Consider the following 11494-nt stretch of genomic DNA (forward strand, 5'->3'; position numbering starts at 1 on the left):
TTTTAATATATATATTTGCTTCGAAATTGGAATTTACACCCCACACCGGCCCCTATCCTGTTTGGCTTAAGGGCTATGACCGCAGACCCTGGCCCAAGTACGTCCCCTGGTTACCCGCAGGCAGGTGGCACCATGGGTGGGGTGGGGGGCGGGGGGCGGTGGAGCGGACTCGCGCACGCGCAGTGCAAAAGGCCGGGCTCCCGGAAGTCCCGCCTCCCAGGGGCGGAGCCAGGGCAAGAAGGAGAAACCGGGTGCTGCCGCGCGGCCTCTTCCGCGAGCCCGCGCGCCGGAAGTGGAAATGCGTCATAGAGGGCGGGCGGCGACGGCGGTGGCGGCGTCGGAGGCGCCTCCAGGGGACGGTGGCGGCGCCCGGCGGTGAGGCCGCGCCTGTCCAGGGATCGTCGGGGGACGGCGGGAGCTTGGGCCGGCGGCGGCGGCGGCGGCGGCCTGGGACGCAGGCGGAGCCCCGCGCAGGTGAGTGCCGCCCCCGTGCCGCCCGGGCCTGGCTGCAAGCGGCGAGCGCTTCGCTTCTCGGGCCGGGCCCGGGGGGCCGGGGCTTGGGAGGCGGGGCCTAGGGGTCTCGGAGGTGACGGGGCTGGGGTTGGGGGGCGTGGGGTTGGGGGGGCTGGGAGCGCCTGGGGCTGTACGGGGGAATCGGGGGCTGGGGAGGTCTGCGGTCGGGGTCCGGGGGTCCCCGGAAGTAGGGCTGGGGGCTGGAGCGGCTCCTGGGACTCCACCGAAGGAGCTGAGGCCTGGAGCGGTGTCGGAGGGCTGGGAGCTCGGGGGATCGGATGCGCGGGAGACTAGGAGGCCTGGGACTAGGGGACGTGGCGCTGCGGTCCCTCCTCGGTCTATAGTGGGAAGCAAGGGGCTGTCCGGGGTTTTCGGAGGCTGGGGCAGTGCTGTGTAGGTTGGGGTATTGGGGCTCATCCAGGAGGGCGGTGGAGGCGGAGGGGGACTGAGGAGCTGGGGGTACCGAGTGGCCAAGGGCCTGAGCGTGTGTGGGGCCCTGCAAGGGGTGCCAGCGGCAGCCTGAGGCTATGCTGGGGGGCTGCGGTAGGTGACAGTACCAGGAGCAATGCTGCGTAGTGGGGATTGGGCAGCCAGGTGTACCGGGGTGGTCGGAGGGCGCTGGACGCCACAGTGGGGAGGGTTCCTCGGTGGTGAAGTTGCTGGGGCCGCCTGGGTTCTGGGGGAGGAGTTCACTGGTCTCCGTCCAGGCTGGAGCCCCTCCCTGGTGCCCCACTGACCTTTTCTGGTAGCTTCTCCACCCTCCCTCCCTTCTTTCGCACCTCCCACCTGGGGCTTGGGCGAGGAGGCCCTCTCCTGGGCCCGGCAGGAAGCCTCCAGGTGGATGTGGTGGGCGGCCGGGCCAGAGGCGGTCACCTGAGATGTTTGGGTTTCTGTGAGTGAAGCTTCCTCTGCTTGGACTTGGCCGTCAGGAGGTGGCTGCCCGTCAACTCAGCAGGGAAGAGGTGGGTTACAGAAGGTGGGTGCAGGAAGAAGGCGCAGATGGGGGACTCCGACCCCTAACTTGTGGAAAGTTCCTTGTACTTTTTTTTGGCTTTGAGTGGGTTAAAGCTGGGATACGTCTGGCCTTCGTGGAGATTACTAGGGTTCATGGTTCTGGATTGTTTTTGTAGCCCGAGACTTCCTGTTTTATCAGGGCAAGGACAGGGCCGCCGCCTCCTCCACAAAACCTTTCCAGATGCCTGCAGCTGTGCTCTCCCTGGCCCCTTCCGTTCCCGTGCAGATAGGCGTTTGTAGCTTCCCCACGTTTGTAGCGTCCCCGTCCCTACTTGACCTCTGTAAGGGGCCTGGTCGTGCTCAGCTTCCTATTCTGCAGGCCTTGGGAGCTGCTGGCTGCTTGCTGTAGCGTGTCGGGCAGTGCTGACCGAGGCTTTGACGCTAACCTGTTCTTTATCAGCTCGACTTTTTCTCCTTTGGTGTAGTCTTAATGATTTCAAAAAGTAAAAAACTCCGTTGAGATGGCTTTTAACAAAGTGGAGACCAGTCTCTGACACAGCAGAGAGACACTGCTGTTTCCCTTCTTCTCCGGGTCCAGAAAGTGCCGGCTGGCGTGGCCCCTCCTCATTGGCGGGGGAGGTGGGGGGTGCTGGTGCTGACCGTCTGCGTCTTATGTTTCAGGCCCAAGGTCCCGGAGGCTATGGCAGCGGCTACCATCGTGCACGACACGTCTGAGGCCGTGGAGCTCTGCCCCGCGTACGGCTTGTACCTGAAGCCCATCACCAAGATGACCATCAGCGTGGCGCTCCCGCAGCTGAAGCAGCCGGGGAAGTCCATCTCCAACTGGGAGGTGATGGAGAGGCTGAAGGGCATGGTGCAGAACCACCAGTTCTCCACGCTGCGTATTTCCAAGAGCACCATGGACTTCATCCGCTTCGAGGGGGAGGTGGAGAACAAGAGCCTGGTCAAGTCTTTCCTGGCCTGCCTGGACGGCAAGACCATCAAGCTCAGCGGCTTCTCCGACATCCTGAAGGTGCGCGCAGCCGAGTTCAAGATCGACTTCCCCACCCGCCACGACTGGGACTCCTTCTTCCGCGACGCGAAGGACATGAACGAGACCCTGCCGGGGGAGCGGCCGGACACCATCCACCTGGAGGGGCTGCCCTGCAAGTGGTTCGCCCTGAAGGAGTCGGGCTCCGAGAAGCCCAGCGAGGACGTCCTGGTCAAGGTGTTTGAGAAGTTCGGGGAGATCCGGAACGTGGACATCCCCATGCTGGACCCCTACCGGGAGGAGATGACGGGCCGCAACTTCCACACCTTCAGTTTCGGGGGGCACTTGAACTTCGAGGCCTACGTGCAGTACCGCGAGTACGTGGGCTTCATCCAGGCCATGAGCGCCCTGCGCGGGATGAAACTCATGTACAAGGGCGAGGACGGCAAGGCCGTGGCCTGCAACATCAAGGTGAGCCCTGGGCGCCCAGACCCACGCGTTTCCTCCCTCTGGCGGCTTCCTTCCAGTAGGGTCGGCAGCACGCTCCCAGCCACACCCCTGAGGCTGTGGGGACCTCCCCTAAGTAAAATGACAGCAACAATCCTGTGCCTGTCCAATTTCAGAGGCACAGGTGTGAGGTTGAGTAGGGGTCCCGTGCTGTGGTTTTGGAAATTTGGTATCTTAAGGAAGATGTGGAGGAGACACAGGTCGTATAGTAGGTGAGGGGTGGAGCCTCAGGAACTCTGACAGGGATTTGAACCGTGTCAGAACCAAGAGAACCTGGCCTTCCCAGAATGCGCCTTGAAACCAGGGCTGAATGTTCCCTTTAGCCTCATGTGCTTTTTTTTTTTTTTTTTTTGAGACAGAGTCTCGATCTGTTTCCCAGGCTGGAGTGCAGTGGCACGACGTCTGCTCACTGCATCCTGCGCCTCCTGGGTTCGAGCGATTCTTCTGCCTCAGCCTCCCGAGTAGCTGGGACTACAGGCGCGTGCCATCACGCCCGGCTAATTTTTGTATTTGCAGTAGAAACAGGGTTTCACCGTATTGGCCAGGCTGGTCTCGAACTCCTGACCTCGTGAACTGCCTGCCTCGCCCTCCCAAAGTGCTGGGATTACAGGCGTGAGCCACCGCGCCCCGCCTAGCCTCATGTGTTTTGACCTGTGTTGGCTTCACAGTGACAAATGAGCCAGCCTCCTGGAGGGGGTTTTGTGGCCTTAAGATGTGCCCCGTGGGTGTGGGCAGGCGGCCCCGGGGTGGCCTGCTCAGTGATCGTGGCCACAGGGCATGGTGGAGTCGGGTAGCGGAAGGGGAGCCGTGTCTTGCAGCGGTGGTGTGTCACTTGTGTTCAGTAAGTGGCAAGGGCTAGTTGGTGTTCCTCGTTGAGTCGTAACTCTGTGGGATGAGGTAAGTCTTGAGCCACTGATGGTGACTTGAAGGGATTGGTTCGGCTTCTGGGCCCCACTGTCTGCGTCTGCATCGGACGTGAGTGGTGAGCGGGCGCTCAGGCTCTGAGTCCACTCGGCCCTACGGCCCGGGAGAGGGTGCCTGGCCGTGTGTCTGGGGGGCTTTGGGGGAAGGCCGTCTGACACTGTTTTTGCTTTTAAAGGTTTCTTTTGATTCGACCAAACATCTGAGTGATGCCTCAATTAAGAAGCGTCAGCTGGAGAGGCAGAAGCTTCAGGAACTGGAGCAGCAAAGAGAAGAACAAAAGCGCAGAGAGAAGGAAGCGGAGGAGAGGCAGCGAGCGGAGGAAAGGTACCTTCTGCAGGAGCGGGCCCTCGGTGTTGGTGTCCGGCACCTGGGAGTGTGTGCAGACCCGTGTGCTTGTGTCTGCATGTATTCCTGTGCGTGTGTGTGTGCATGCATGCTTGTGAGCTTGTGTGTGTGCCTGTGTGCATGGATGCATGTGTGCCTGCAGGCATGCGTGCCTGTGAACTGGTGTGTGTACTTTGTATGTATGTATGTGTGCCGAAGAGTGTGTGCCTGAGCATCTGTGCACACGTGCCTGTGTGTGCGTGCATGTGTGTGTGCGTGCATGTGTGTGAGCTCATGTGTGTACCTGTGTGTATGTACGCATGTGTGTCCATGTGTATGTGCCTCTGCGTCTGTGTACACGTGCCTGTGGGTGTGTGCATGCGTGCCTGTGAGCTTGTGTGTACCCGTGTGCATGTGTGTACCGGTGTGCGTATGTACGCATGTGTGCCGTGTGTGTGCCTCTGCATCTATGCACACGTGCCCGTGTGTATGCATGCGTGCCTGTGAGCTCATGTGTGTACCTGTGTGCGTGTGTGCGTATGTACACATGTGTGCCCACGTGTGTGTGCGCCTCTGCATCTGTGTGCACGTGCCTGTGTGTGCATGCGTGTCTGAGCTTATGTGTGTACCTGTGTGTGTATGTGCGCATGTGTGCCCACGTGTGTGTGCCTCTGTATCTGTGCACATAGCACATATGTACGTGTGTGCATGCGTGTGTGCCTGTGAACCCGTGTGTGTACTTGTGTGTGCATGTATGGGTGTGTGTGCCTGCCTGTGGGTGTGCAGCTGTGCATGTGAGGTCCTGCGTGAGTAGCTGTTTGAGACACAGCAGAATATGCACGTTTCTCTTCTTTTTCCTGTCACACGTCGTGGTCTGACACGATCTCTGCCGGCTTCCAGGACTGCGCCTTTCCTGCAGAGCCACCTCTTCTCCCTCTACACGCTGTTCACACATCCTGCTGAAACAAGCAGAATGCCTTGGCCGTTTGCAAGTTTGCATTTAGGTTGAGGCTACATTTACAAAATGAAGTAGAGGGTTGATGGTGATGGCCAGATTTAAAAAAAAAAAACCAATGATAGACAAAAACCCACTTTCACATAAGAGGCCTTTAAAGCAATTGTCTGGGTCGTTCACTGTGGTTGGGGTACCAGAGACAACCTCAGGTCACTCTTTGTAGCCCCTTTTATCTTCTTAGCATTGCAGGAGGGAACCAACAACTTTCTGTGAATCCCGTGAGGTGGAATCCTCCTCCTCCTCCTCCTCTTCCTCCTCCATCCCTCCCGCTGTGCCCTCCTAGTAAGGCGGAGTCCTCCTCTTCCGTCCCTCCCGCCGTGTCCTCTGACGACTTTGGTGCGTCCTGCACGTCTGTTGCGCTTCATGTCGCCGATATCAAGTCTGGGACGTGTTGGACTTGGCTGGGGGTCTCCTGGACAGCCTCTGGTGGGACCAAGTTGGTCCGTTTTGTTTCCGTTTCTCACTGCTTTATGTGACGCTGGTGCCAGTGTGTTGATGTGTGTGGCTGGTGATGTTTGCACGAGAGTCCTGGCACTGAACTGGGAGCAGGTCCATCCTGCCCCTGGTGTTCTTTACATAGCCCCCGTTGCCTCCCCAGGGGAGAGTCGGGCTGTCAGCCTCTGAATCTGAACCCCGAGGGCTCCTTAGATGAGGCAGGCGCAGCGTGTAAGCGAGTGGCTGTGAATGTGCTGCGGGGGGCCCATGTCAGCCGTCAGGAGTCCCGGGACCCAAGGCAGGAAGCACAGAGAGGCAGACGCCCTGGGAGGGAGGGACATGCTGCTGCGTCGCCATCCTGGGAGGTGGCCCCTGGGAGGGGCGGTTCGGATGTGGGCTTGAGTCAGGGTCCCCTGTGCCAGCCGCTGTCAGGCCGACCAGGACAGTTGGGGTGGGAGACAGTCCTGGGACGTTATAGGGACTCTTCTAGGGTGCAGACACAGCCCAGGCCTAGATGAATGTGCCTGTCCGTGTTCTGGAAGTGTGGAGTGGGATTCAGAGCCTCGGACCTCTCAGTGTTGCAGGAGTGTCCCTGCAACATTTCAGAAAGCAGCTTGGGGGTGAGGAGAAGCTGCACCCTTGATCTTTCCCTGAGGAGAGATGGACGTTGGAGAAGTGGGGTGTGTCTCTGCAGGGAAGGGATCCCGTCTGCCTGGCCAGACCACAGAGGGATCGGAGGAAGTGGGGCTGGGCCATGAGGTTCTCGAGAGCAGGACGGGGTGTCCAGAGCCCTGGGGAGGGGCAGGCCTGTTGTCTGGGGGAGCTGGCCGGGAGGGCTCCACACACAGGGCCGTACTTGCCCCTGCTGCCCCCACTGTCCTTCCTCAGAGGCTGAGCATGAGGGGAGGCCCAGGGCAGCCTCCGGCGTTTCTTTCTGGTGGGTGGAGATGAGGCGTGTTTGCTTGTTCGGCCCTCACGTGTAACTTGGAGCTTGATGAGAGCTGTCCTCTGAAAGCTGCCCAGCCTTGAGGCGTCGGTGTGAGTCCCGCCCAAGGGCGTGCTATGTGCTGGGCTTCCCTGAGCCGCCCTCCAAGCTCGTGGGGCGGTGACAGCTCACAGGGCGGTTAAACCTTCAGCACATGAAACTGCCTGAGGACCTTCCTGCCTGAGGACCCTGTGGATCACTGCCTGGGCGTCGGCACGTGGCCCAGCCCCCTTCTTGGGGTGGCAGAGAGCGGGATGCCTTTTCTCCCCGCCTGCTCCTCCTCATCCCCGTGTCTTCTCTCGCCTTGGTGTCTGCGTGGGTCTGTGTCATCCCGGCGGGCTTTGTGGCCTCATCAGGCAGTTGGCGGCACCCACCCAGGCTTCAGAAGTCTCCGCCTCCGTGTTGTGTTCCATAGGAACAGCTGTGACTTGTTCCCATGTCCGGTGTTGGTTTAAATGCATTTGAGAGCTGCAGGGCAGGGGAGGGTGAGCTAGGGAACTCCCTACTGTGTCTTGTGGACTCTCTCTGGGGACCGTGCCCCTCCCCGGCCACATTCATCCTCACTTCCTGGACGCCCCTCTCCACAGGAAAAGTGCAAGGAGGTGAGTGGCGTGGCTATGGTTGGATTTGTTTAGAGAGAGGTCCCCCTGTGCCAGTGCCGTGTGGTGCCCTCACAGGATTCCTGCACGACACGGAGTCACCCAGCGCAGTTCCTGGTGGGCAGAACCGGCCTCCTCCACGCCGCTGTGCATCCCAGGGCCTCGTCGGGCCTGCTGGGGTTCCTCTTTCACCCATCCGTCCGTCTGTCTTTCCCCTGGCTGGGGGTGTGGCTTTTGATGTGTTCGGTCCAGTGGTCGTTTTCTTCGTGGTTTCCGGGTTGGCTCACACTTAGCAGGCCGGTGTGTTGGAAGGTCGCGGACGTCCTCGCCCAGCTCACTCCTTCCACCTCTCGGGCTGCTTTGAGTCAACCGAGGTCCACTTTGGGACAAAGAGTTAAATGCTTAATCGTTCGACTGTAGCCTTTTCCACCTTGTGTGAAAAGCCACTTGTATGGTGTGTGGTGTATGGTGTGTGGTGTGTTGGCTGCAGCGCGCCGTGACGAGCCCCCGGTGTGTTCCACACAGGAAACAGAAGGAGCTGGAAGAGCTGGAGCGAGAGAGGAAAAGAGAAGAGAAGCTTCGCAAGAGGGAACAGAAGCAGAGGGACCGTGAGCTGCGCCGGAATCAGAAGAAGCTGGAGAAGCTGCAGGCGGAGGAGCAGAAGCAGCTGCAGGAGAAGATCAAGCTGGAGGAGCGCAAGCTGCTGCTGGCGCAGAGGAACCTGCAGTCCATCCGGCTCATCGCCGAGCTGCTCAGCAGAGCCAAGGTACCCGGGGGCTCCCTCTACAGCCGCCAGCCGCGCCCGGGCTGCCCTCGGTGCCCTCCCCTGAAATGCGGGCGGCGTCACGGCGCCGTTTCCCCGCCGGCTGCAGCTGTACCCGCAAAACCAGCTTTAAGGCCGAGGATGACGGCTCCTGCCCGGGAGGGTGTGGCGCTTGTCTGTCGTTCCCGATGATTTCAGAGCTGTGACAGTTTCCTTTTGCAAAGCTGGTGCATCCAGGTTCCCCGAGCAGGCTGGCAGCCTCCCGGGGGCCGGGGCAGAGGCTGTGTGTTTCCTTTGGGTCGGGGCAGTGGCAGAGAGTGCAGGGGGCCGCTCTCTCTGGCCCGTGCCTCTGTGTGTGGTCAGCTGGCCTGGCTGTGACCTCACCAGTGGCCCAGAGCAGAGGGGCAAGGTGGGCTGGAGGGAGGGCTGAGCACACAGAGGGGGCCTGCCATGGGCCCGGGTCCCTCCTCCGCAGTGTGAACCTGACAGGTCTCACCAGCGCCGGTACTGACGACCCCCTCAGCACCAAGAGCCTCCTTGCTCCTCCTGCAGGCGCGACTGGTAACTCCCATGAGCCCGGGGCCAGGGCCCACAGACAGACAGACCTTCCCAGGACAGACGTCCCCGGCACGCTCCTTGTCCTCAGGAGGGCTGCGTCCCCCTGGAGTCCAACGCGGGGCGACCCCATAACCTGTTGTCTGATTACAGTTGTGATAAGTCCCCGGGAAGGAGCATGACAAGAGGCTGAGACATGTGGCAGCCCAGTCCTTACCTCATGGTGAATATTGAAGACACTAACCCAGGCTAGGCCAGGCTCGCCCCGCAGCTACGGCGGCGGCATGTGTCTGCGGCGTCATCTCAGCTCCCTGTTGCTGGCGGCCGCTTGTGACCTAACCGCAGGCGCCTGTGTGCAACGTGGTGGGGCTCCCGGCAAGGCCCGGCTCTGCCCAAGAGGCCCGCCCCAGGGCTGCGCCGAGTCGCTTTGCCAAGGGGTGTCCTTCTCACTCAGACGCATGATGGCCCCAGGTGTGGCCGCGGGAGCCCAGGGATGGACGGGCTGGACCTGGCTCGCCGTAGGAGACGCCCCCCACCCCAGGGCTGGAGTCCAGCCAGGCCGCTGATCCTGCATCCCCAGACCATGGGGCCTCCAAACACCTTCCCAGCTCCTTTCCCACGTGTCCGGCCAGGCTCAGGAGTCGGGCTCAGCTGCACTTTCCTCTTCCCTGCAGGCGGTGAAGCTACAGGAACAGGAGCAGAAGGAGGAGAAGCTGAGGCTCCAGCAGCAGGAGGAGCGGCGGCGGCTGCAAGAGGCCGAGCTGCGGCGGGTGGAGGAGGAGAAGGAGCGCGCGCTGGGCCTGCAGCGGAAAGAGCGGGAGCTGCGCGAGCGGCTGCTGAGCATCCTGCTGAGCAAGAAGCCGGACGACAGCCACGCACACGACGAGCTGGGCGTGGCACACGCCGACCTGCTGCAGCCCGTCCTGGACATCCTGCAGACCGTGTCGTCTGGCTGTGTGAGCGCCACCACGCTGCACCCCCTCGGGGGCCAGCCCCCTTCCAGTGCCCCCAAGGAGACCCCGGCCCACCCAGAGGCCGACGGCGCCCCCAAAAGCGTGAACGGGAGCGTGGCCGAGGAGGCCCCGTGCAAGGAGGGTCAGAGCTCCTGTCGTGTGGCCCCCGAGGATGGCTCTCCAGAGAAGAGGTGCCCGGGCGGCGTCCTCTCGTGCATTCCTGACAACAACCAACAGGCCAAGGGCATCCCTGCCTGCGAGCAGAATGTCTCCAAAAAGGACACCCGGTCGGAACAGGACAAGTGCAACCGGGAGCCCAGCAAGGGCCGGGGCCGGGCCACTGGAGACGGTCTCGATGACCGGCACACGCGGGAGAGGAGCCGGGCCAGGCAGGCCGGCAGCAGGGAGGACGGGAGGCCACGCAAGGAGCGGCGGCCCCACAAGAAGCACGCCTACAAGGATGACAGCCCCCGCCGGCGCAGCACGAGCCCGGACCACACCCGGTCCCGGAGGTCCCACAGCAAAGACAGGCACCGGAGGGAGCGGAGCCGGGAGCGGAGAGGCAGCTCCAGCAGGAAGCACAGTCGCCACCGCCGCCGAAGCGAGCGGTCGCGCTCCCGGTCCCCGAGCAGGCACCGCAGTACCTGGAACAGGTAATGACGGACACGGCCTCCCCACGGCCTGTCCGGGAAAGACCAGGACCTGCTCGAGCGTCCTGGCCGCTCCTTGGCCGCTCTCCGTCCACCCCTGCAAAGCCAAGACCCTTCTCCAGCCACGAATGTCCGAGGAGCCCGCTGGCAGGAAGGAAGACACCATGCTTTAGAGATCCATCTTTCTCCACTCACCACAGCATACTTGGCACTTCAGTTTCAAACACGTAGTCCTTTAAAACTTGATCCGATAGCTTTAATGCGGCCAGTCCTCTCTCAGTCAGGAAAATTGCACAGACCGACAGTCGTGAGGATGGCAGAGCTGCTGCATTCCCCCACACGGGGATTTCTGTGTCTGCTTGGCAACCTCCCCACGTGCACGGCCTAGGAGGTGCACGTAACGCGGCAGGGGAGACTCATCCAAAGGTGTGGGCCACCAGAGTCACACCAGCACTAAAAAGAAAAAGCGTTGCCCTGGTGATTCCCCCCCCCCCGTTTGTAATTTTAACTGATCGGGAAATGCAGTTTGGGTGGGATGCCGAATCGTCATGCTGACATTGAGTCACGGGTGAGGGAGGTACAAGTCCTTTAAGATCAAAACTCAAACGGGCCGTTCTTTCTAAGGTGTCGGTATGTGGGGAGTGGTACAAAATGGTCTGATGCTCCTTAACTTCAAAAACATTCACTTTTTACAACTTCAAGGAATTAAGCATAAAAAAGATTGGTTAAAAGCTTTGGTTTCTAGTAAAGGTTAGTGTGTGTGGTTTTTTTAAGAAGCTGTTTTGGTAAATTATTTTTACTTGGAATGTTTCAAACAGATTTCAGGCTGCAAACTTGTTAAGTTTTATAATCGTTTGCTTCTCCAAGTGAAGCTCAGAAATACTTAAAAATAGCTGTAACGTTTGCGTTAGGAAAGATGGTGTTTATTCCAGTTTGCATTTTTATGGTGAAATAAAATCCTTTTCCAATGAACTAAAATTTTTCACGCTTACGATTTTTGTGTTTTTATGTTCCTTGGACTGCATTATTCGGCTCAGGCTAGCCAAATGTGTGTCAAACCAAAACCAGTAGAAATTGTTCGCTTTTCCTAGAACTGCTGATTCAACGATCATACATCACACAGCTCTCCCGCGGCCGTACGGTAGTAACCTTCTGAGAGGAGGATCCTGGGTCTTAAGAGGCATCTAATTTGTTTGCTGAGAACATAAACTTAGCCAAATTCCCAAAACCAATCTTTTTTAAAGCCAAGGAGCTGTTTTTAAAGCAAATTTAAAACACGGTTGTTCTTTTTTTTTTTTTTGAGATGGAGTCTTGCTCTGTCGCCCA

The 11494-nt window shown here is 59.8% G+C and overlaps 1 protein-coding gene across 2 annotated transcripts; it reads left to right on the plus strand.

The window, feature by feature from the left end:
• Positions 1-312: 312 nt before the first annotated feature.
• On the plus strand, positions 313-11146 carry LOC100457067 (A-kinase anchor protein 17A). 2 transcript variants are annotated; one of them, XM_054545396.2, is made up of 5 exons: positions 313-474; positions 2149-2929; positions 4065-4213; positions 7773-8013; positions 9240-11146. In XM_054545396.2, exons 2-5 carry the CDS (start codon positions 2168-2170, stop codon positions 10173-10175), a joined length of 2088 nt encoding a protein of 695 aa, XP_054401371.1. In that variant the 5' UTR covers positions 313-474; positions 2149-2167; the 3' UTR covers positions 10176-11146. The 2 variants fall into 2 exon arrangements, with proteins under 2 accessions (XP_054401371.1, XP_063577540.1); XM_063721470.1 differs by lacking the exon at positions 313-474 and adding an exon at positions 1158-1475.
• The last annotated feature ends 348 nt before the right edge of the window (positions 11147-11494 follow it).

The sequence above is a fragment of the Pongo abelii genome, chromosome Y (assembly GCF_028885655.2).
Source record: "Pongo abelii isolate AG06213 chromosome Y, NHGRI_mPonAbe1-v2.0_pri, whole genome shotgun sequence".
Lineage (NCBI taxonomy): Eukaryota > Metazoa > Chordata > Mammalia > Primates > Hominidae > Pongo > Pongo abelii.

Coding starts and splice junctions, on each gene's coding strand:
- LOC100457067 (XM_054545396.2), top strand. CDS start 2,168: ATGGCAGCGGCTACCATCGTGCACGACACGTCTGAGGCCGTGGAGCTC. Junction 2,930..4,064: donor CCGTGGCCTGCAACATCAAG/GTGAGCCCTGGG, acceptor TTGCTTTTAAAG/GTTTCTTTTGATTCGACCAA. Junction 8,014..9,239: donor AGCTGCTCAGCAGAGCCAAG/GTACCCGGGGGC, acceptor TCTTCCCTGCAG/GCGGTGAAGCTACAGGAACA.